This window comes from Lipomyces tetrasporus (genome assembly GCF_029532465.1).
Source record: "Lipomyces tetrasporus strain NRRL Y-64009 chromosome Unknown POJ06scaffold_17, whole genome shotgun sequence".
NCBI classification, from domain to species: Eukaryota; Fungi; Ascomycota; class Lipomycetes; order Lipomycetales; family Lipomycetaceae; genus Lipomyces; species Lipomyces tetrasporus.
This window is the reverse complement of record NW_026611612.1, coordinates 1-24,206: the sequence shown is the minus strand read 5'-3', so window position 1 is coordinate 24,206 and position 24,206 is coordinate 1. Positions and strand designations below refer to the sequence as shown.

Sequence of the window (24,206 nt, the reverse complement as noted above, 5' to 3'; positions counted from 1 at the left end):
CATATAATATGAGACTGATATCATATGATGTCATATATGGTAATATATATGACAATATGAATCATGTGATCAGCAATTTCCTGGGAAAAAACAAATTCCTTAATTTACTGCAAGGATACGTTATTCAACGCGGCCTTTCGACCTTTGAATATGTTTTAGAATATTTTTATTCTAACGCACCCCCATCGGGATCTATCAAGGGTTATATACCCTGCGCAGGCTCCCAGCCCCATATACTGCCGGATGAGAATGAAGACGCAAAGCCAGAACAAACACGCTCAATAGAAGGCAAAGGCATAAGCCGCAAAGACAACATGACGCAAACAACAAGATGCAAACAAGAGGAAAGACAGGAAGAAAAGAAAGAAACCCACAAATTAATACGTCGATCGAAAAACCGAATTTACATACTACACCGGACTCAAAAAAGCTCTTCGTTACTGTCAGACGAGCTTATATCGACAGCACTATCAGCAAAAGCCACAGTGCTGCCTTTACCCAACCAAGATTTGAGGCACTCAATTGCCTCAATGGTCGCGATCCCTAGTCGATTCCTGCGGTCTGTAATTGTAATTTTGCGCTTGAAAATAAGCGGTCCGGCTCAGCAGACATTGCAGGAATCGACAAAACATCTAACGCCATGATGGAGAGCGCTGGGTAAGACTTCCTTTGGGTGGGTTCTAACCACCACGATTTCGGATCTGTAACCTCAGGCAAGACAGGAGCAAGCAGATACCTTGAATATTCGTCTTGCTCGAGGCTAGAGGCTTTCTTCTTCTCAGCCCACTTCTGGAAGGAGTTCTTTGCCGGAGTAGCTGATTCGGATGACTGGGCAGGAACTGAGATTGCAGTGGACTTATACTCCGCAATCCAGAAGTCAAACATTTGCTTCCGGCAGGGTCCATGCCACTGTTTGGGTCAGTTGTTGTCAATATAGTCCCATTTCCATTGCGCAGATAACACCAACGCTGCAATATATACCGGTGATCTCTCCGTCAAGCTATAGTTCTTGTCCAACTTGGCCCAAACAGAGTTGCAGGAAAGACTCATAAAAGGATCATTACTGTATGAACACTTTGCCGTTTCAAACTGTTCCAGTAAGAAGTCCATTGTTGGTAGTACTCTATCAATAGTAGCGCTACGTCCTTCTGTTACTAATGTAGCATCATGGAAAAATAAAAGGCAGTTCTGAATCTTTTGCAACTCTTGCCATTCTTTTTCTGACAATAAGTCCTCGTCATTCTCTCGGTATTGATGACAAAATATTGTGATAGCAGTCTTAAGCTTCGTTGCACTACTTATCATCATGTACCAAGAGTTCCATCGCGTAGAATTATCTCGTACAAGATTACGGCCACCACTAATCTCTCTAAAATTGGCTAACCGTTGGGTGCTGCGCTGAATATGCACTACAATATTATGCAGTTTACCTAGAGGACCTTTTTCTCGCCATTGTAGCATTTCTAGTTCTGTAGGTGTTGTCAATAGACTTGTATTATTCTCCAAAGCAAGAGCTTCAGGGTCGGGACTCGGTAGGAAATAAGAATGACTGAGCTGCCAAGTTGATAATATGACCGTTACAACGAAGTCTGTAATGTAAGAGGGTCATATGCAATTTCATATTGACCCTGACCCTGACCCTGACCCAGCAATTATAATATCATCGACATAAATTGCGAGGAAGACTTTGTCATGCTTAGAATTGACTTTCTTGAATATGCACCAGTCAGCTTGGAGGTGCTCGAAGCCTTCTTGCTTGAGTGCATGACTGATTTCTTTGTTCCAGCACCGAGGAGCTTGTTTCAAGCCATAAGACTGCGGTTCACTTTGCACACCATGCCTGTGTCTTTCATGACAGAATGTGAAAAGATATGGTCATAAGCAATGTATTCCAAACCAACCGTTGTGAACGTGAAACTCTAAAAAGACAAACAAAATTCCATTGACATAGATCCGAGACAAAAATATAGCGCCGTCTAGCAACTAATAAATATATACAAATTCATCGTTTTCGCGATCAGTCAAATCCAAAAATGCATTGTCACCTATCCGAACTTGTGCTTGCTCCTCGACATTTCCCTCGTCGGCAGCATGATAGTGGCTTTGCATGGAATGATCGACGACCTTTGCCTTCTTTCCATTTACAACCCGTTTGCGTTCCTGCAACCTGTTGAGGAAGATGAGATTGACCCATTGGATAAAGACAACACAGAATAAGGCAATAAAGATGCCCAAGCACCCACGTAAACCGGGATGATATGCAGGAGCGTCCTTTTTGTTAAACAAGAGTGGTCCAACGATGTTCCCGGCCGAACTGGCGGCGTTGTAAACACTCATGATAACCGATTTCTTTGTTGTACCGGCAGTGTTACCAACAATCCAAGTGACGATTAATGGATTGCCACCAAATAAGAAGGCAAGCAAGTAATATCCGACAATCAAAGGACCTTGAACCTTGTGGGTTCGAGGAAGGACGTAGAGAATAACTAGACCGGCAATGACAGGAAGAATGAAGGCAGCAAGAATGGCACCCTTGATTCGCGCTTTCTGAGCAAGGTAACTGGCAAGTAAGATGACGATGATCTGGATGGCACCAAAGGGCATGTTGAGCAAAGTAGTGGTATATTTATCGAATCCGAGACCGTTGAGAATAAGAGGTCCGAAAGTGTTTGTGACACTGGCACCAACATTGAGCAGCATAGCCATGCCTATCCAGAGATAAGTCTTCGGTTCCAAGGCAGCCTCGATGATGTGTTTGAGTTTAAATTCACGATTACCGGTACCAGTTTGATTCGCTCGTAGACGTTCAATTGCCTGAGGTTTTTCCTCTTCGGTTAGGAAACGAGCTGAAGGAATGTCATTATCGAGCCGCCAGTAGACTATGGGTGATGAGACGATTGTGACTAGACCAACGAAAAGAAAGATGCTATTGTGTAGTTAGTTATCTATTTGCACCACGGCCACTAGTACTCAACCTACATTTGCCATTCTTGCAAAACGTTAGACTTAATATGGGCAAGACCGTAGGAGAGAGCCGCAGCGATAATAGTGGCGGCTCCGTTTGTGCCGTACCATGCGGCGATACGGATTGGCTGTTCTGCACGTCGATACCACTGGCTAGTAATGACACTGAATAACGGGAGACAGCCAGCCTCGAACAATCCAAGGAAGAATCGAGCCGCCATAAGGCCCTTGAAATCGTGGCAAGCGGCCATCAAAGTCTGAGCGATACCCCATCCAAGACAGAGGGCAGGCATGAGAATTCGATGAGGAACCTTAACAATGAGGAAGGACGAAAATGGTTGCCAGGCTAGTTGAGCGATAGGAGCTATGGATCCGACAAGGGAGTATTCATTTCCTTGGAGATGTGTGTCGGTCTGAAGTCCAAAGGTTGCACCGTATCCAAGAACTGACTTGTCAAGGATTTGAAGGAAATAAACCCAGACTAGGACGGTGAGGATGACCCTATCAGTTTTGCGAACAATTCTCTTGCTGTCTTCGTCGGTCAGCTCCACACGTTTTCTAAAGCCGACGACATCTAAAGCATCATCGGCATGGGCGACAACAGGTTTTCCTGCTGCGTCGTAGCTAGTTTTAGCTTCAAGTTCGATAGAAGTCATCTCTGTAAATGTTTGCTATGATATGTGAGAGCGTGAGAACAGATAGAGAGGATATAGAGAGAGAGAGGAAAGTTGGTTTGTTGGTGATGAGGATAAGAAGAGAAGAGACGCAGATGAGTGCTATTTATTATGCAATAACTTGTCTGTGTAGAAGTTCCCCACGTTTTAACTAGTTTGGCGGAGAAACGTGGAGTAGTAGCGCCAGTAGTAGTAGTAGTAGAGGACTAGGAGGCATGTAAGTGCTAGCTTAATTTACCCCACAGGGTCAGGGTTGTCCCCCATTCTTAATAGACGGAACCCATTGCCATGCTTAACTGTGTTGAAGGGACACCCCCACTGGACATCCCATGACTGACTGTGTGGTATCGCCAAGGCAGGAAAAGTGAGTTCGTCGGGTCATAGATGAGTGGCGCCATCAGTATTCTCCTCATCCCCCGCAAATGAGTGAATGCCCCGCATGTTCTGTTTCTCATGGTGGGTGGCGGACGGCGTCGACCGTCACGTTGTGTGCCCCCCACGCTTGCTCCTCAAGTGGAATTGATAGCGGTTGAGGGGCATTCTCTCCTGTAAGATTTAGAGTTCGGCTCGTCGACACTCCACAGACAGTCGGGTTAGAGATGTATTGGGTTAGCCAAATGAGTGGGGGGACCATTTGGCGGATAAATGGGGGACAGTTTTGTCCGTGGATACTGTAATAATTAGGGTAAGGGAGTTTCTGGACGGAACACCCGCTAAGCCTGTTTTGTCGATGGCGTTTGTATCCCACCGTACCGATTTGCCCTAACCCGTGTACCAATTTGTTCCAACTTAAACACACGCGTTAAACGAGACGCGTTCGCGTTCGAAACTGACGACATATTTCCATTCTGAAATCCTAGTCTACACTGCACTAGGGATCGGCACGGATACACGGATAACGGATATATCCGTGGATATCCGTCGCGGATACGGATATGGATAGAGAATATGCCGATATGGATACGGATACGGATAAGGTAATATTGATTAGTCATATCCGCGGATTTATCCATGGATATCCACGGATACGAGTAACAAATGCAAATGTGTAAACTAATAATACTGGGAGAGTTTAAGTGAGTTGCGATTTGCGAAATATTCAGTTGTATAGGGAACGGAAGTCCAATGAATCCAGGATTTGGTGCGCGCTTGGCTGTGAGCTGAGGGAAGCTTGAATCAGAACACGGATCTGATTAGTCGCAACTGTTTATATACTGGGTTAGGGTTTGCGTCCGTTATTGAATGCGGGATATATAGCCGTTTGAAGCCCAATTGAGTGGTCAATATAGTCAGTCGTATCGTAGCCGGGCCAGGGCTGCAGCGGATGCGGATATCCGCCAAAATTTTCCATATCCGCATCCGCCATCCGCCTTTTTGAAGGTGGGAGATATGTATCCGCTTTTGGATCCGCCTTTTGAAAGTATGGCGGATACTCATCCGCCAGATATCCGCCAAATCCGCCAATCCGCCTTGAAAAAATTCGCGGAAGTCATTAACATATCGATTTTGAGTTTCCTACATGGAGCAGGTAAGGCCTCAACTAGAATATGCCACATATTTCGACTGTCATCGGCGCCTCCAGTAAGGCATGTACGCTGCTCGAACAACTTTTCTCGGTCGAGACTGAACAGATTGCTTGGTACTATGCGAGCGCTTGCTTTGCATTCACGACTGGGGTCTGGTATTTACATTCGGCCATAGCCGCGTTGTCATGTCGGTTTTGTCCAAAGGAATCGCTGAGCAGGACTCGGTCTGGTGCGACATCTTTACCTCGGGTCATTTGTAATGAGAATGTTGTAATTGACTTGCTTATCCTTATTTAAGAATTTTTTAATTGGCTGTGTAGGTTGTGGGGAGAAGTTGGAATATATAAGAATCCTTGAAGATTCCTGCATCCCTCTTAATAAGACTCCATATATCAGCTATCCAAAGAGATGTTTAACATAGGCAGAGATATTCTGGGTGTACGCAGATACGCCATGAAAGGCGAAACGATGAGAATGTTGATGTTGATGGATGGCGTGCAAAAATAATTGTAATAAAAATATAACTTAATATAACTTATTCTTCGTTAAGTTAATAAAAATATAATTCCATCCGAAAATACTCCTTGTGGCATCGGTTGACTTAAAGTCTTACATTGTTACCCTGAGCAACAGATTTTGACACCTTGCCATAATTTCTGTCTAAGAATTACCCAATATCCGCCGTATCCGCCATATCCGCCGAAGTGAGGCCTGGCGGATTTGTATCCGCCATCTGCATCCGCCAATCCGCCAATCCGCCTGCAGCCCTAAATTCGTAGGATCATCCTCTTTCCATAGTCCTGGGCTCCAAACCAAAAACGACTGAGCAAAAGCCCCTTCAAGGTCACGTGAGTCGTATCCATGGATATTACAGATATCCGTGGATACTGCGGATACGGATACGGATAAAGCCAATATATCTGGATATGGATACCATTACGGATATAGATATTTTACGCGGATACGGATACGGATAAGGAAAAATTAGCCTGGATATTATCCGTGCCGATCCCTACACTGCACCTATAATGGATCATACTACAGCAATTGCCAATGACACATATAATTTATATGTAGGCATGGTACTGGACACTGATAATCATGCTAGAGAATACGTCAACAGTACGCAGTCCAGCACAATTTTGCGGTTGAAAATGGTCACGTCAGCAACAAACAGAAGACACCATTATGTTTATAGACATTTTGTATACTGTAGAAGACGCGAATGGAGCTGGAAGCGACGATGATTGTTAGATATTAATTTGTTTTAATTGACGCGGTAATTCAGGGTTCCTCACAAATTGAGCTTATACCGGGTTAGGGCAAATCGATACGGTGGGATACAAATGCCATCGACAAAACAGGCTTAGCGGGTGTTCCGTCCAGGAACTCCCTTAGGGTAAACATCAAAAATGCCTGGATGGTCGCGAGCGACATGTCCGCAAGCTCACCCATATGTCCGTTCGGGTTAGGGTTGTCGCGACTAGTCTTAATGCACCATAATCCGAAGGCTTTTCCGAAGACAGGGTAACATGATGTCAGGGGTAAGTTCCGTTCGTGGATCCCGACGAGCCCGATTGCCAGCAAGATCTCACTCCGTAAAAAATGCGTATGACACTCCCACGTATGACAGATAAGAATAAGCTTTTCGGACAGGACACAGCTTCCAGCTTCTAATCTCGTCCAAATGTATTTTTAGCGTTTAGACATCCGGTCATGGTCTCGCGTTCGAATTTTTGTTGGGTCAGCCTTTACCTAACCCATACTTCAAATGTCTATGGTTGCCTTGCTAGCAACGTGGAGCCAAAGTCTCGGGAGCTGCTATTGCGACGTATAACCAAAGTCAGTAGTCAGGAAACTGAATTAAGGATCGGAGTGGATTGGGGAGTCGGACTATGACTATATGACATGAAGGGTGGCTGGGTATTTTGAGTTACGCCACGTGAACGCTTCGCATGTCGACTCTAACCTTACCTTTTTCAGAATTCATCTGCTTGGCAACCGGCCAACAGACTGGGAAATCGGCAGATGACCCCACGTACGGCGCGACGCAGCAGATATATAACAAGCACTCCCCATCAGTGGAAGTTGCAATTATCCCTTTAACCAACTGATTAGTCTTTCCACATCTGAACAGCACAAGTTTGACTTTGGCATAATCGTGAGGTGAATTATTTATCTATCAACGACCCTAACCCGTAAGTCGTGGCGTAAGTGGCCGAATGGCGTAAATGCTCTAATTGCCGAGAACTCCCCCCCCAAAACTTACATTATTCAACAATGGTCCGTCGAAAAAGTTTAAACGCGCTTGAACTTGATACTAAAGTTGCTGAAGCAGTTTTAGGAGTCCAACAAGGCTTATATAAGTCTTCGTACGCAGCTGCAAAAGCGCTAGGGCTAAATAAGAACACTGTGCTTAAACGCGTCTCTGGAGGTCCGACACGTTCTCAAGCGCGCCAACAACAACAGAAACTTTCATACGCACAGGAGAATGTACTTCTTAAGTGGATCAAAGAATTAACAATTAGTGGCTATTCTCCAGGACATCGATTGTTGAAGGAAATAGCTGAGGATATTCGTACGACTCGATCTCGTGATTTAGACGACGCGTCACCTCCTCTTTTGGAACTCCACGCACGTCTCCCGCTTGGCCAAGATTGGGTTCCACGATTTATTAAACGACATCCACACCTCGCAGTTGTCATTGGACGTCGAATTGAGTCTGTACGAATGGACGGAGCAACAAAACCAGTGCTTGACGCGTGGTTTGACGCGTATCGCACGGTCATTCAAGAGTATAAAATCATGCAAGAGAACACATACAATATGGATGAATCTGGATTCTCGATTGGAACAATGGAATCAACTCGAATTATTCTCGATTCCACATTTCGTACGAAACATCAAGCTCATCCAGGCCGCCAAGAATGGGTTTCTATGATTGTGTGTATTTGCGCAGACGGAACTATTCTTCCACCACTTGGAATATTCAAAGGGAAGAACGTTCTTCAGAATTGGATCCCGAACGAAGTCCTTGATAAATGGTTCTTTTCGGCGAATACAAAGGGTTGGACAAGTAATCTTCATGGGTTAGAGCGGTTAAAACGCGTCTTCGAGCCTGCGACACGAGCAAAAGCGAATGGTCAACAACGCCTCCTCATCTGCGATGGTCACGATAGCCATATTAGTGGAAGCTTTATAGCTCACTGCCTTCAAAATCGAATTACGCTTCTTATCCTTCCACCTCATACATCGCATTTACTCCAGCCGCTTGATGTTGCAATATTCGGTCCATTGAAGAAGCGATTGACCGCTGCGCTCTCGCACCTCAACCAAGCACAGCTCGTACGAATACAAAAGATTGAATGGATGGAGGCATATATTCAAGCTCGATCGGAGGCTTGTACGCAACAAAATATTGAATCAGCATGGCGTGGGGCTGGTCTTTTTCCATTTAATCCACAGCGAGCACTTCGTACGATGGTTTTGGACACAACCCCGGAGCTAGAAAGACCCAGAACACCAACAAAATTTGATATATTTGATCAAGTTTTTGTAAATAGCTCACCTCCGGATGCTACAAGCTTACGGTCAGCAAATGAGCTCCTCAATTCAACAATTAATAGTGATGCAATTCCAACAACTCCGGTCCGCCGATATATCCGAAAGTTGACAGCCGGGGCTGAGCAACTTCAAGCACGGAGTATTGTCCACCAACACGATGCTAACAACTTGCGCTCTATCATAAAGAAGCGTACGAACCGTACAAAGGGAAAGAGAGTGGTTTTAAAAGGTCAATTCCATGTTTCTACACAAGAGTTGTGCGATGCAGTGGCAGCTGCCGAAAAAGATACCAAAACACGTGCAAGGAAAAGGAGAAAAAAGAAGGGCAAGGGTATTTCGTACGAGACTGAGAGTGAGGGGGATATTGAAGAAGGAACCCAGGATGAATTTGAGAGCGATACAGAGGATTGTATTATAGTTGATGTGGAGTAATATGAGTTTTTGAGAGAGAGTTCTCGGCAAATAGAGCATTTACGCCATTCGGCCACTTACGCCACGACTTACGTTAGGCAATAACTAATGCAGACTTAGAAATGTCACACATATTTCGAGCTGTAGTCTTCGGGGGGGAATATCCCAAAAAGTCGCATGGCTCCCTTTGTTATGGCATTGCTATACTTGTTAGGGATGGTTTCAGCTTATAATCATGGTAGACTGTGCGTTAGTGCAGTGTATCACAAATATGACATTTATTATAATGGTGAATGGTTACCAGTAAGAGAAGAATCTGGTCTATTGGTATATCAAGATGGTGTCGATATCAGAAATGTGGCGGGTTACCAGATGACCGATGACCTAACCGGGTCTGCCAAAGTCCAGACAGTGTTCAAGGTTGGTGCTCACTCCTGTACACTCTATGGAAATTGGAAGTCAGGAAATTATAACCCACCGAGGGTACCGTCCGTTTCGAAAATTAAATGTGCTGGCTCGGATCGAATTTGGTCTATAACTTCGTCAGATGCAGACTATTTCAAATTTATTGAGTTTACCAGTGATCCGGGTCCTCCTGAGGGGGAGTATCAGTATAGGAATGCCTTTAGCGTATTCGGAAAGTATTGTGGATCATACTAAAGTCATGGCAGAAATCTTCATAGGAATGTCGAATACTATCCGACATCCGCCATCCGTCTCGACGGATATGTGATTAGCTAGTTAGGAGTTGCACTTGAAGTTTTCACAGCTTGGAAGGTCCACAATATCGATATCTAAGCAGAGATCCAATCAACTACATCAACTACATATTTTTTGTCTGTGTAGAGTAAGTGTATATTAATAAGCGAGACTTGAATGTAGTGTATCAACGGACACCTCAAATGTAGATGGTGTAAGTGTAGTTGACTTCAGTGTATGGGGTGACCCACTATGACTGTCACCGTCCCCTCAGTAGAAGCCCACCTAAGATTTTATGCCAATTTTGAAGTCGTCTTGAGTAAAAATACCTTACTACCATGTAGGCTGCCTCTCTGCTGTTTTCCCTTGAACAATTTAAATCATTTCTTCAGCAGCCAGTTCTTGCGCCTTACCAATAAGCCATGATAGCTCCCGTCTTCTGAACTCGTCATCATTGAGGTGCATGCTCTCAAGCTGTCTTTTCTCCTCCATGATTGAAAGGAACAAAGGATTTAGGTCATTGGTAATACCAGCACGAAACTATGACCTCAACACTTGACACATCCCTATTGTTCGCGCCTGAAGGGTACTCTGTTGAGGGACAACCATCTGCCCTGAGGCTGAGAACAGTCTTTCACACTCGGCAGACATGGATTGTATCGTGAGAAAGTCGAGAGCCATTCGAGAGAGCCGAGGGTATTGAAAGCGCTTCTCATGCCAATAAGCTATTGGATCACGAACAAACTTGTCGTCGTTGCAGTGAGTTGCTTGCCAATTTTCGAACTCGTCGTCGGCAAAGAGATCATCGTCTAGACCCTCTGCTTGATTCGAATCGATTCTGATCTGTTCGCAATGCTCTTCGAAGGCGCTGTAATAATACTTTTGTCGTTTTGCATTAGGCTCATCGTCCGAGATCACCTCGAGATCTTGATATCTCTCGTCCCATACTTGCTGAACCATCATTTTTGCAGTTCTGATCCAATCAGGATGACGCGACCATGACTGTTCGAACCACCCCCATCTATACGCTGGATGAAGCGCAACGGCAGCATAATATATCGTTGTTTCGTCGAGAATGGTGTAGTACTTCTCTAGCTTCTCCCAGGCCAAATTGATACCAATCCGGAACTGTTCAGGGTCAGGAAAGTCCTTTGCCATCTCCTTATATTCTCCAGCTTGCCGAGCAAGAATTCAAACCCGTTGACCACATCCCAAATGTTTCCATAAGAGCCGGTATATCCCGTCCTGCGCTTTCTGATCAGGATCGCCTTCCAGAGTCTTGACTGCATCTTCGTAGTACCCGAGAATCGTTGCAAAATGTTGGAGAACAGACCAATCGTTGGCAGTAAGTTGGTTCTCGCTTCTGCGGATTCGGGGACAAACTGCCGACTTCTTCAACTGGCCAGTTCTTTTCGATGTATTCTCCTCCTCCCATTCACTTCGGTGCTTCGTGACGAGCATTTGGAAGTAAGTTCGAAGCTTCAAAGCACGGCGGATCATATAGAGCTGGGAAAGCCAACGAGTGTCATTATCAAGGACTACCGAGAGCGGTTTTTTCAAGCGCATTTTCGGATCATCGGACCTGGATATATCATACTGCTGGAGTTCCTTCAACAAGGATGTCAGCCTGTCTGCTCGATGAATATCAAGGACAAAGTTATGAAGCTTCCCAACTGGTCCCTTCTGTCGCCAAAGTTCGTATTCGGCTTCAGAAAGCGCTTCTGCACCAGAGAGTTGATCTTCGAACGCGTCCGTATTGTTACCGAAGAGCAGCGCCTTCGCAGATAGATTGACGGTATGGCCGAAGCAGCGCCCCCGTCTTTGAGCGCCATAAGCCGAGCTCTGTGCCAATAACCTGGAGTGCAGCATCGTTGTTGCTAGCATTGTCAGGTGTGAAATACCCAATTTTGTCCTTAATGCCAAAGACTTCGAAGACCTGGAGGACCTCTTTTGCAATGCAAGTCCCCAAATGTCTGCCAGTTTCAGGTAATCCCAGAATGACTTTGTGTGGCTTATTGTTTTCATCCCTGAAGAAGCAAGCGATGCCATATACAGAGTGTCGATTCCGTGCCCTCCATCCATCAAAGGCAACGTGTATTAACCCGGGGCTTTCTTGAAGGGTTTCGATAACGCGTGCCTTATGTTTCTCGAACTCCGAGTTGATCAGCGTGCGAACTGTAGTATCAGAGATATGTGCTCTGTAATCTGAACTGCTAGGTTCAAGTATTCAAAGATATCTCGCAGTCTCTGGTGTTCAGCAACACTAAAGGGTTGATTCGTATCGACTATTCATTCGATCAGAAGCCGTTGGAAGTGGTTTCGATCAAATCCACGTATGATTGAGTTCTCAATTGCCTGTTCCCGAGGCTTCGAAGGATCGAGCTTAAAAGCATCCACAATTGATCTCAGTCTCTTGCTCCCTGGCTTCTTCTCAGCCTTCTGCTGTAACCCTGACTTCGTCTTGCTATCCGGCGCAGATATTCCATGATCTCTATATAGATGATTCACGGCATTCTGAAGGCCGACAGCAACAAAGCTCTTAGGTTTGGGGTCGTTCTTCTGAGTACACCGCTTGCAAACCCATCTGCGCTCGTCGTGACGTTGTATGTCGTACCCATATTCCCAAGCCCACGAGTAATTATCTTTGCTTCTTTCTGACCACACCCAGCTGGAAAATGGCGCCAAAGACGCGTCTCGAAATGATCGGGATCAGGGGGCGGTGTTGAGGATGCAGTGGATGCAGTCGATGAGGATAGAGAAGAATCGGGCGACGAAAGTTCGGAGAGTTCGGAGTCATCTGAGAGATCGTCGACAGAGATTGGAACTGGTTCTGGGGAGCTCGCAGCACTCATAATGACGGAAAGCTACCAAGTCACAGCACAGAGAAGAAGGTCGGTCGAATGTTATTATGGTTGGCCTGAAAATGAAGTTAGAAGATGGATATGGAAATGGCGGTGCCAGTAAGAGCGAAATGACAATTACCGATTAATGGACCGTGACGTGATTGCAGAAGATCCAAGGTACTTTGTTTACAGAACAAATTGAGTGGGGATAGGGTTATCTACGAACATTTACTAAAGGTGAGCTTTTAGGCACCATAGCAACTGACGATCGGCTCATTACAACGGTACTTGAGTCCGTCCCTGCACTCACTCCAAAAACGCAAAATGGCTGATCCCGAGCAGCATATTTATTCTTTCGCTTACTCGTTAGTGCAGGAGAAAGAAACTGTAAATCGGTTTACATAGGAAAGTCTTGCACAGAATCACACAGCCATCGGAGCATGACAGTAGGAGAACATGCATTTACAAACTGACTGCTGCATAAAGGGTTACACATTCTAGTGACATCTAGATGCACTAGGTTAAGTGCTCACCAACCAAGTTTTCGATGTCAATCCCATAAGTCCAATTCGAACTGTACTTATAAGTTTTATAGTTACTCTAACTCACTTTTCCTTATCGCTGAATATCTTCTTCACCCAATCCATCTTCACCTTCATAGAGGTCATCGAAATTTCAGCTGTTGGTGCAAAAATCTCAAAGCCATGAAACCCACCCGGCCACACATGAAGCTCGGCCTGTACACCATCAGCCCAAAGCTTGGAAGCGTATGCCACGACATCATCTCTGAATACTTCTGCGGATCCAGCGTCAAGGTACGTAGTTGGTAGGTCCGACAAATTATCTGCTCTCCCTGGAGCAGCATATATACTTACCTCCGAGTTGCTAAAACGGGCCCCAAGGTACGACTTCCACGCGCTGATATTGGCTTCCCGCGGCCAAACCTCCTCAACATACTGGTGACTCGACCGCGTAAGGTTTCGGTCGTCAAGCATAGGACAGCTAAGGCACTGCGCACATAACCGCGGACCGCGACGATCGCGACAAAGCAGCGCCGTCGCGGCAGCCAAGCCACCGCCCGCTGAGACCCCGGCAACCATAATACGATTTGCGTCGATGCCTAAGTCTTGAGCATGCTCATTGATCCATTTGATGCCCGCGTAGCAGTCTTCGAGAGCGGCAGGATACGGGTGCTCGGGTGCCAGGCGATACTCGACGCTAACGCATACAGCATCGCATTCAAGGACCACACTAGCCGGAAATTCGATGGTGTGGAGCTTGTCGCCCCAGTGGAGACCGCCGCCATGTATCCAATAGATACAAGGTCTCGACTGCGAATTGGTAGTGCTGGGTCGAAGGAGTGATAGGATAGTTTCATGGCTGTTACCACCTGCGGTTGAAATTCTGAGTGTTTCGTGGGTAATTCCCCGGACTGCTAGCTTCTCTACTGTATCCGGTGGTGAAGCTGTCGCTCTGCGCATGGTCTGAATTGTGTCTGGGGTCAGTTGAGAGATATTTGGAAAAGATATTCCGTGTAGAAGCATTGCCAATTCCGGGTCCATAGATGGTCGCGCCATTGAGGTCGCCAAAAGCAGCTTCAAGGTACGGATTGCGGAATGCGGGAACAGGTATCTGAAAAGGACGTTTCGAATAATGCAAATTCAAACAGTCTGGACTTGATTGATGGATAATCAAAACAGTCTTGCGAAGCCCTCTCTTATACTTATATCAAAATTGGCTTGGTTTGGTAGGGCGCTGCGGCATCTCTTCTCCCGTCACATCGCAATCCGTCCCATTCTTGGTAAGCACCACGAACAAGAAATTTGCTTTTTGTGGCATGCGGCTGACATCCTCAAGATTGCTTGGTTGGCCCAATGACGTGTACAAGTTAAATGACGCAAATTTCGGCAACTTACATCCCGCTTCGGGCCGCTTCCTCCGACAATTGCCCCATCATAGACCCAGCAACATCTAGAGGTCGCGGGTAACCCTGACCCTGACCGGGATTGCAAATTCATCGGCTCGCTTTTCTTACTAGCGGTTGACGAAGCATTTTGTCCACGGCCCAAGGCAGCCCGAGCCATTGTCCGGAAGTCCATCATTTTTGAAGCTACTCCCTAGTCGACCCTCTCTAAGTCTATAGTGATGTCGCCTACGAAGGCAATCGGGGCCAATGGGCGACGGGACAGGCCACGGGACAGGCGCGCCCTCATGGCCTGCGACTTCTGTCGGCGGAGAAAGGTACGCTTCGAGCCCGTATCATTTTGTTTCGTCTACATTCTAGTATTCCACGTGGCTAACCGGACACCTGAAACTAGATGAAATGTGATAACCAAAAACCCAAATGCCAGAACTGCGAAGTCTATAATAAGGACTGTGTTTATGTTGAGAGAGCAAAGAAGCCAAGGTTAGTCTATTAAGTCCTTTTACGAGAATATGGCTTAGGATCCTCACTATTCTTCAAGGCCTTCTAATGCACTCATTGACCATTTGGAGAAAGAGAACCGACGACTTCAAGAGGTATTGAGGCAGAGCTTGGATCGAAATAACGAGCCAAATTCGCAAGAGAGGACTCATAACGAGCCAACGCCGCCAAATGGATCCAATACATCTCACTTAGGCCTAGAAACACATCCAAAGTTACAAATACGAGCCTCCGAGAAGCCGGCGCATTTGCTTGAGTGTTCGGACACCATTAGACAGCGCTTTAGGAATGTGTCTTGCTTTCCCAGTTCTCCCTCCGTGGATAAAGAATCCCGTTATCACGGCCCAACGAGTGCCATGTTCGACGAGAAGTCTACTGAACGTGGGATACAGCGAAAAGGGACCACAGACGCTCAAGTATCCGAGGAATGGGTCAAGAGTCGACTAATGGCAGAGGCTTCAAAGCAGCGTAAGTCTGGTGTTTCCTCAATGCTTACGGTCGCTACGGAACATATCAGTTTTGGCAAATGTCATGATGAAGTACGAGGCGTGATAAAGGCTAATTTGCTAACATTCTCAAAATGGCTAGGCCAACTTGAGACTGTCCATCTCGCCACAAGTAAGCTTGACTTCGATGGAATCGACCCGAGTCTCGGTATGCACCTTCTCTCCATATATTTCAATCGGCAACACGATTATGGAATGGTGGTTTACCGGCCTACCTTCATGCGGGACATGGCGTGTAAAGGGCCCTACTTCTCGAAGCTCCTTCTAAATGCAATTTATTTTGCCGCTTCTATACATAGTCCTCGGATAGACATTCGTCGCGATCCAAAAGACAGACAAATTACGGGATGGGTCTACCGGCAAAGGTTCATCGAGTTGCTCAGCACGGCTTTTGAGAAGAGTGAGATCACTACAATACAGGCCTTGATCATAATCGCAAGCCCATTGTTTACATGGTGCGATGAGAGGAGCACTTCGTGGCTCTACGCTGGGATAGCTTTTGACATGATTATTGATTTAGGGATCCACGTTGACGTTTCCACACTTCCAAACTCGCGTAGGCTTTCCGAAGAGGATTTAGAGGTTCGTCGAAGGACTTTTTGGGGCGCATATGGTATGCGTTGTCACTCACTTGCCTCTATTTGGACTTTTACTGATGAATTTTTGAAAAGTCAAAGATAAAGTTCAGTCTCTTTACCAGGGAAGGCCTGCACGTCTCCGCGAAATCGACATCAATGTCCCCCTCACATTTCTGGACGAATATGAAGAGTTGGAACAGTTTAATACACTTTCTCACGCGGACAAGAAAGATCGCCCCGGCTTTCCGCTGTATAGCATATCCACCTTCAAAGAGGAATGCAGGCTCAGTATCATCATGGGCCGGATAATTAGCTGTCTTTATTCTGAGAAAAGCCCAACAAGAAGTTTCGATGATCTCCTTCGGGAGGCAATGGTCTTGCATGACGACTTGAAGGCTTGGCGCATAGCTTTACCGGCCTATCTGGATTTCAAGTCCTCAGAGTCTGCTAATGCAGCCCTACTACCTCATATGTTCTCGCTGCTGTACGTTCCTCAATGATGACGTATAGGGGCTCCGCTAACACCTCATGTCGTATAGAGCCATGTACAATGTTCTCGTAATATTGCTCCATCGACCGTTTGTTTCCGATGGTCACCTCCAGTCTACTTCGCTTTCGGTTGCATTCGATTCATTCGTCACATGCACGTCTGCTGCGACCGAGATCGGTCACATCCTCGGCGCATATGGAAGAGCTTTCTGGATTATGACCTCTCCATACATTATCTCGTATGCAACGTATGTGAGCGCGACCATCCATGTTCGCATGGCCGCCCAACGACAGCCGGGATCGGAAGCCCATAAGTCGCTGCAGACCTGCCTGTATGTTCTTAATGAGCATCAGCAAGTTTGTCACGCGGCAAGAAGAGCGATGCGCGTTATCCGTAGCATAATGGAACGCATGGGAGTCGTGGTGGATGACCGTGAATGCAGACTTAGCCGTGAGGGTTTGAGACCGCCACAGGTGAACGCGCTGAGTCCAAATCAGAACGGTCCAGATTTGTTCCCAGACCCATCCTTGGACAACCCAGGGGGTGTCGAAGATACCTCGCGAATGCCTTTTAGTGAGAATCGGACCGACCTTGACCTCGCCTTACCAGATCTTGATATGGATGCTATCATACAGAGTTTCCATCTCGACCAACAAATGGCTGAGCAGTCATTGCAACAGTCACAATTTCAGCCCGCGGGGCGTCCATCCAGCTGCGCTTTATCTCCTGATGAGAGATCAGCCGGAGTTTCAGCCTCTCACCCTATAGCGGGCGTGGATTCGAGCACCCAATTCCCCTGTCATGTTCTGCATGACTCTGGCATGCCCATATTATACGACCCCATCTTCGGGTTCAATGGGTCAGCATTTGACGGGAACAATACTGGAATAAGACATAACCCCTGGTAGATCGGGCCGTAGAATTATATATTCCATCGTTACAAGGTCTGTTGTGAAGCCACCAAATATACGGTGACTCCTACTGTGTCTTTGCTATATGACCTGGCATCGGCTTCGTATAGCAAATCACGCCCGTACGGCAGATCACGACTCTCTGCGGACGGGTGATAGTCATCCGTATGACAGAGGTGGCGAATCACCGCAATGGTTCGGTGAGGATTGGGCAACTATACTCAAGCCCATAAAGTAAATGTGGGGATATGAGAACTTCTCTGTCACGGTTGATGACAATCCGCATATAATTGCGAAAAATACTAGTGTAGCGCGACTAATCGAGGATGATTCGATTTCAACGGAAACTTTCGAACCGTCGCTCGTCAGTGCCTATCTTCCATAAAAACGCAAACGCCATGCGAGGCCGCACTTCACAACCAAACGTCTCCCAAGGCACTCTGTCTCACCATGCAATCATTCTTGCAGTATCGTAGAATTGGCCTTGCGGTCCAGAAACAACTTGCAAGGGATCAGGAGAAGGCAACATGGGCGGAGGGTCCGTGTCGGACCGCACAACCAGCACTTGCATCAACTTATGAGGCTCCAACGACTGTCCTACATCCTCCAATCTCCATTCCCGACGCGGCTTCTGAGAATGGAACGTATGAAGACAATGCCGAGTTAGATCAGACGGGCAGCTTCGTCCTAACACGAACACAGTACTCAGCAAGAACGGCCCTCGGCCATGCCTTGACGGGTATTCATGCTCGGGACCGTACGACTCACGAAGGGAAAGGTTCCAAGTTCTTCGTCGTGAGCTGGGAGGGGGAGTGTGACCCATTGAATCCTCGCAATTACAGCAAAGCCACCAGAATAGGGACGACGTTACTTGTCTCGGCGATCGCATTCATTGTAGGAGCCGCGTCTTCGATAGACACTACAATCCTGCCTCAAGCAAGTGTTGAGTTTGGAGTGAGCGAGGTGGTAGAGTCATTGGCAACAGGTGCGTTCAACCTCCTCGTTACCGTGATATCCCGAACCTTTCAGCTAATGAAGCATTTTAGTGTGAATCTGGTCAACGGAGGAGCTTAAATTAAGACGGTATTAGGCGTGGACACGAATACAATTTTCTCTATTCGTATTCGCATTCGCAATTCGCAGAATAAATTTTTATTCGCAGCGAATAAAATGTCAGCTGCGAATGCGAATGCGAATAATATTCGCATATTCGCAGGGCTTCAAAAACCCAAACCCTGACGAACAGGGCCCCTGGTTCTATAGCATCAAACTAACAGTAATTTTAATCAAAACCTCATCACCTGTATAGCGAAGTGAGAGCTAGAGACTATATCGCGATTCCCGCGTCGGAAGTGGCAGCGATATGCTGGGCCTTCGTAGATACTCACTAAGTGGGACACTATGAGGAAGCTTGTTTTGTTAAGGGAAATGTACTCCGGCGACGAATGAGAAAGTGCGGGTTTGGTTATTTGTAACGTTATGCGCTGGGCCTTTTGTGGCGGGTGTGTGCCGGTGTGCCAGTAATATGTGCGAATATTGCGAATAATTGTTTTCTATTCGCATTCGCATTCGTAAGCATGCAAGATCCAATTATTCGCATGCGAATTGCGAATATTCGTACGAATGCGAACATATTCGTCATTCGTGTCCACCCCTAGACGGTATATTGAAAAAGACATGGCTTTATGCATTTATATTAATAGGCATTGTTAGAGAAAAGGGATGCATCTTGCAACTATGATTTTGTACACGACCACCTTCGCCGCGTTTTTCTTACCTGTAGAGTGCTTTTCCTAAATGGGAAGGATCTTCACGCCACCTGTCCACTCCGAGCCTCCGAGGTAGGGGTCCTGAGCGCCGAAATAAACTGTATCCACTCCCGAGCCACTATCCACTATTCGGATGAGCGGCGTTAAGGGGTTTGCGGAATTAACGGTGTTTAATTAGGCCCAGCTCCTGTAAGCGAGCGCCAAGAGCTACAATCAATTGATATTTGGGCATGTACCCTACTACCTCCGACATTACCTCTGTCAGGACCCTAGTGGTGGCGGTCACTATACTATGCGCAGTGGGCCATAATCAATTCTAAGATTGATTATCGTGGCCTTAGGCCAAGTTGGTACCGCCCCAGCGCGAGGCCCTAAGATTCGTAGGAACTCACCCACTAGATACTTACAACCTCTGTAAATTTTAACAGCCCTATTTATAAAAGCTCAGCGTACACTAATTGCTTCGACCTTGAAGCGTCCCCAAAGCACACGGAGTCTCATATCAAGCCGAAGCAATTGAGCCATAGCCATACGACAAACACACATGTCTCCATCAACACTTCCACCTCCCTTGCCAGAGGACGGCAACGGCAACGGCAACCTCGAAGCGATCGGAGAGAAAACACATCAGGTCGAGCCTGAAAAGGAAAAGGGTACCGTCGAGTCTAACGAACCGTCCACTGTGGCATCCTCGACTGTCAATGGTGTAGACGACGGTCCTGCTACTGAAGAAAAAGCTGTGGATGAGCTGCCAAAACCTGTTATGGAATACCCGAAAGGTATCGAAGCCTTGTTCATCATGGTTGCGCTCGTGCTCAGTATCACCCTCATTTCTCTGGATCAGGTGAGTTCTACCGCTCCAAGTTTCTCACAGAGTCGTCTTTTGCCAATGCAATGCATCACACGCCAGTAAGCTGATTCTCTCGATTCAGACCATTGTTGCAACCGCTATTCCCAAAATTACCGACCAATTCCACAGCCTTGACGATATCTTGTGGTACGGTTCGGCTTATTTCATGACGCTCGGAGCCTTCCAGTCAACATGGGGCAAAGTGTATAAATACTTTCCCCTCAAAACCAGTTTCCTGGTGGCAATCTTCATCTTTGAACTTGGGAGTTTGATCGCCGCTGTCGCCCCAAACTCAACGACTCTGATTGTTGGACGTGCCATCTCCGGTCTCGGTGCCTCGGGTATCGCGCCTGGAGTATACACGATTTCTGCCTTTGCTGCTGAGCCCACGAAGAGAGCTACCTACACGGGGGTCATTGGTGCGTCATATGGCATCGCCGCTGTCTGCGGACCACTCATTGGTGGAGGGCTTACAAAAGGGACGTCCTGGAGGTGGTGAGTCAAGAATTTTTTACTGCTTTGTCTCCGTTGCAAAACATGGGACTATTTCCAGTCATCGAATCCTGCTATGACCGGACCTGGCCTGACATGACAACTTTAGGTGTTTCTATATCAATCTTCCAATCGGTGGTCTGGCCGCTTTTGTCATCCTGCTCACCTTCAAGACACCTAAAGCCGCTAAACTGGTCGACGCTACGCTCAAGGAGAAGCTTCTACACATGGACCCGATAGCGACGGTGCTTACAATGGGTGCACTGGCCTGCATACTTCTAGCTCTTCAGTACGGTGGTGTAACCCATGCGTGGAATTCCAGCGTCGTCATCGGTTTACTCGTCGGCTTCGTTGTCATCGTTATTGCACTCATAATTGTCGAAATATGGCAAGGCGAACGCGCTATGCTGACACCACGCCTTATGCGCCAAAAGACCGTCTGGGTCTGCGGCCTATGGGGCTTCTTCTTCACTGGCTCGTATTTCGTCACGCTCTATTACCTGCCCATTTATTTCCAAAGCGTCGATAACGTCAGTCCGATTGGCTCGGGTGTGCGCAACATTCCTCTCATCGTCTTCTTCGGCATTGCCACATTTGGCTCAGGCAAAGTTATCACGAAGACAGGTATTGCAGCTCCTTATATGACAGTTGGCTCTGTGATCGTAACCATCGCCGCTGGTCTACTGTATACTCTCGACATTGGGACCTCGACAGGCAAATGGGTTGGGTACCAGATCTTGGCAGGCTTCGGATACGGCCTCGCCCTCCAAGTCCCGGTCATCGTTGCGCAGGCGTTTTCTGCGCCAAGCGACATACCTGTTGTGACCGCGATTATTATATGTGAGTTCTCCTTCGCGCTGTCCTAGGATGTCGTCAGTTTTCTTTGTCTCCTTGTATCCCCAAGCTAAGTGTATCCCTCGTGCACAGTCTATCGATCTCTCGGTGGCACATTAATGATCGCAACCGCGCAATCCAGCTTCGTCAACCAGATTGTGCACAAGCTTGCCACCACCGCACCGAGCGTCAATCCCGCCCTAGTCACGGGTACCGGTGCCACTGAGTTGAACCAGATATTTTCCGGAGCCGAGCTGAACGGTGTTCTCCGTGCGTACGCATGGGGTATCAAGGTTGTTTTCGCAATTACTATCGGGGCCTGCGGCATCACTGTCCCTGTCAGCTTGTTCAGTAAGTGGACCAATATTAACGCGAAGAAACCCAGTAGTGGCGGTGCTTGAAACAGCTATTTAAGCCTTTTCTTTGCTCCCAACAGTACAGTCCCAACTGTGCTCTCGGGACTCAGCCAAAATTTTTCGCAGCACAACTGTCCCAACGTACTACGGCACAAGTCTCCAATATGTAATTTTCAACGATGACAGCCACCATCCAACAGAATATAATACGGATCGCCGAACACATTTTCGAAGCTGGCGACTGTTTATTCATGCTGTTGAATAATAATAATTTAGGATATACTTGAAATTTAAAAATTTTATAAATCTGCGTATCTTAAGCTACTAATTATCTTTCAAGCAAGTAGATGGATTTAAAACCGTAGCGTAGTATTTGCGTCGACCTAGGAAACCCATGGTAGCGACGGTCGATTTCCTATAGATGTAAGCTGGCGTTCAGGGGGCTGAACCGTGTCCGAATGTCCGAATTCCCATACTAATGAGCCGCATTGCCGCAGGTACTTTTCGGACATGGTTCAGGGGGGGTGGTTCTGTATACTAATCTGTGTCCGAAATTTCAAATATGGGAATTTCACGTCGACAAGGGCACCATTCGAATCGCTAATTTTGCTAGAATTTTAACAAATTTACCCCCAATTTTTGTCACGCAAACTGAGCGAGTTAATTTTTTGGTGTTGTCGGCCAGTTTGTGCGAGGGTTAGGGCTCAGTGTCCGAAAGTCCAGCGATGGGTTATGTTCTGTGTCCGAAATTGGGGTGACAGAAGTGGTTGTGTCCGAAATTGGGGTGACATCCCAGCCACTCTTTGGGAGGCCCAGCAGGTGTGAGACCCCGCGTCAGAGTCAGAGTACTCACACTGCCTGCGGTCGGACGAGCCTGTTCAGCCCATTAACCACGGGCGATTACAATAATAATTTTGCCAATAGAATTGCTGTAAATAATTCCAACTGAAGGTTCTGTCATTGATCATGTCTCACCTAAGCACTGAATTTTTTTGTCCTGAGTGTAGTCGCGCGGCGTTCCACAGCAGAACTGCCCTCTCGAAGCACATTTCCGACAATCATCGGAGACTCACATCTATCGATTATAATGGCCAGAGTTATACGCTCGCTGTTACTGAGGATGGTACCAAGTACTTGTGTCCCAAGTGTGAGGCGCAGATGACTTCATTGCGTAGCTTGAAGCGCCATATGGCTCAATTCTGTAGAGCTTCCGATCATGAGCGAGTGCACTCCGAGGCTAACCCTGCCGTTGCTCAAGCCAACGATAACGCACCGCAGGACCGCGATACGGTGACACTTACTCTTAACCTTGCGGGTAATATTCCCTATGACTTGCGATACCCTTCTTAGGTCCACTGGAGAGCTAACAATTACAGAACCGCGCACGCTCGACGACATTGGGTTGATGTACGAGAATACGTGGCATGTTGCGATTTGCAAGCTTTGTCACTTTGTCGTCGACAAAGCCATAGTCGTTAAGCATTTGAAGAGCGTGCACAGGCTCGTCGTGCCTAATGATAACGCTGTATTGCTAGTGCTACGGATGTACAAACTTCGGCCGCATCTAGCTGTCATTTGGAACGACACGGTGGAAAATCAGCTAGACGAGTCAGACGATGAGGGCCCTGGCCCTGCATTGTTCACTGAACCGGCGTTTCGACCGGGGTCCAAAGCCCTTGAGGATATTCCCATTCTTAATGGCTACAAATGCGCTCTCTGCGACCAGAAGCTCATCCACGTCTGCGTCGCAACGAAAGAGGGCATGAGGACCCACTACAAACGCAGGCACACAGGCCAGGCTGTTGAATACAATGAAGTCAAAGTCCAGGCCTTCTATGGCAGGTCAAAAGTTTTTTCACAGCTACGCTATGTTCAGGTCATGCAGGGACCGGAGGAGATGGTGCCCCCAATCACATCATTCGGAATCCCTGGTGATATTCATTCAGTCCCTGACGCTAATAGCACAATAAATGAGAAAAGGGATCTGAACCAGTTCGGGGTGAAGTTCCAAGTATATCCTTTACTGGAAAAACTGGACTTAAGCGAGCTTGGGCCCCTCCTGCATGCGCCGCAGGACAAGTCGTTTGAGTTGCTCAAAGATTTGTGCCTTAAGATGCTGCAGGCGTCAAGGGAGGATACAAGAGCAGGCTTCCAGCCCATGCTGGGTAAAGTCATGATTGGGGAGCGAGACAAGTACGGCCGAACGGCTTTTTGATGCTGAGCTACATGTTTTTGCGCCGTAACTAATCCAATATTGCAGGGATTTCTTCTATGAAGTACAAGAGCAGGCGACATTAGAAAACTACTCAACAAT

At 47.0% G+C, this 24,206-nt stretch overlaps 7 protein-coding genes across 7 annotated transcripts; 5 read left to right on the top strand and 2 right to left on the bottom strand.

The window, feature by feature from the left end:
* Positions 1-1,983: 1,983 nt before the first annotated feature.
* Positions 1,984-3,620, bottom strand: POJ06DRAFT_203959 (major facilitator superfamily domain-containing protein; the record flags this gene model as incomplete). The annotated part of the gene is made up of 2 exons (XM_056185331.1): positions 1,984-2,926; positions 2,980-3,620. The coding sequence occupies 2 exons, from the start codon at positions 3,618-3,620 to the stop codon at positions 1,984-1,986; spliced, it is 1,584 nt and encodes a 527-aa protein (XP_056039888.1).
* A 5,672-nt stretch (positions 3,621-9,292) lies between these two features.
* POJ06DRAFT_203966 (uncharacterized protein) lies at positions 9,293-9,799 on the top strand (the record flags this gene model as incomplete). Its single annotated transcript, XM_056185332.1, has 1 exon — positions 9,293-9,799. A coding segment is annotated over one exon (507 nt), but the record flags the coding sequence as incomplete, so codon positions are not given.
* A 3,171-nt stretch (positions 9,800-12,970) lies between these two features.
* Positions 12,971-14,611, bottom strand: POJ06DRAFT_264167 (esterase LipW). Its single transcript, XM_056188982.1, has one exon. The coding sequence runs from the start codon at positions 14,256-14,258 to the stop codon at positions 13,287-13,289; it is 972 nt and encodes a 323-aa protein (XP_056039886.1). The 5' UTR covers positions 14,259-14,611; the 3' UTR covers positions 12,971-13,286.
* Positions 14,612-14,826: 215 nt separating this feature from the next.
* POJ06DRAFT_287545 (fungal-specific transcription factor domain-containing protein) lies at positions 14,827-17,959 on the top strand (the record flags this gene model as incomplete). Its single annotated transcript, XM_056190267.1, has 5 exons — positions 14,827-14,922; positions 15,000-15,088; positions 15,147-16,225; positions 16,284-16,674; positions 16,730-17,959. The coding sequence occupies 5 exons, from the start codon at positions 14,827-14,829 to the stop codon at positions 17,586-17,588; spliced, it is 2,514 nt and encodes an 837-aa protein (XP_056039885.1). The 3' UTR covers positions 17,589-17,959.
* Position 17,960: 1 nt separating this feature from the next.
* POJ06DRAFT_48601 (major facilitator superfamily transporter) lies at positions 17,961-18,887 on the top strand. The gene is made up of 2 exons (XM_056191113.1): positions 17,961-18,576; positions 18,638-18,887. The coding sequence occupies exons 1-2, from the start codon at positions 18,042-18,044 to the stop codon at positions 18,640-18,642; spliced, it is 540 nt and encodes a 179-aa protein (XP_056039884.1). The 5' UTR covers positions 17,961-18,041; the 3' UTR covers positions 18,643-18,887.
* A 1,017-nt stretch (positions 18,888-19,904) lies between these two features.
* On the top strand, positions 19,905-22,214 carry POJ06DRAFT_229399 (major facilitator superfamily domain-containing protein; the record flags this gene model as incomplete). The annotated part of the gene is made up of 4 exons (XM_056185780.1): positions 19,905-20,204; positions 20,275-20,705; positions 20,812-21,542; positions 21,630-22,214. 4 exons carry the CDS (start codon positions 19,905-19,907, stop codon positions 21,935-21,937), a joined length of 1,770 nt encoding a protein of 589 aa, XP_056039883.1. The 3' UTR covers positions 21,938-22,214.
* A 644-nt stretch (positions 22,215-22,858) lies between these two features.
* Positions 22,859-24,185, top strand: POJ06DRAFT_287537 (uncharacterized protein; the record flags this gene model as incomplete). The annotated part of the gene is made up of 2 exons (XM_056190266.1): positions 22,859-23,207; positions 23,254-24,185. The coding sequence occupies 2 exons, from the start codon at positions 22,859-22,861 to the stop codon at positions 24,105-24,107; spliced, it is 1,203 nt and encodes a 400-aa protein (XP_056039882.1). The 3' UTR covers positions 24,108-24,185.
* Between the last annotated feature and the right edge of the window lie 21 nt (positions 24,186-24,206).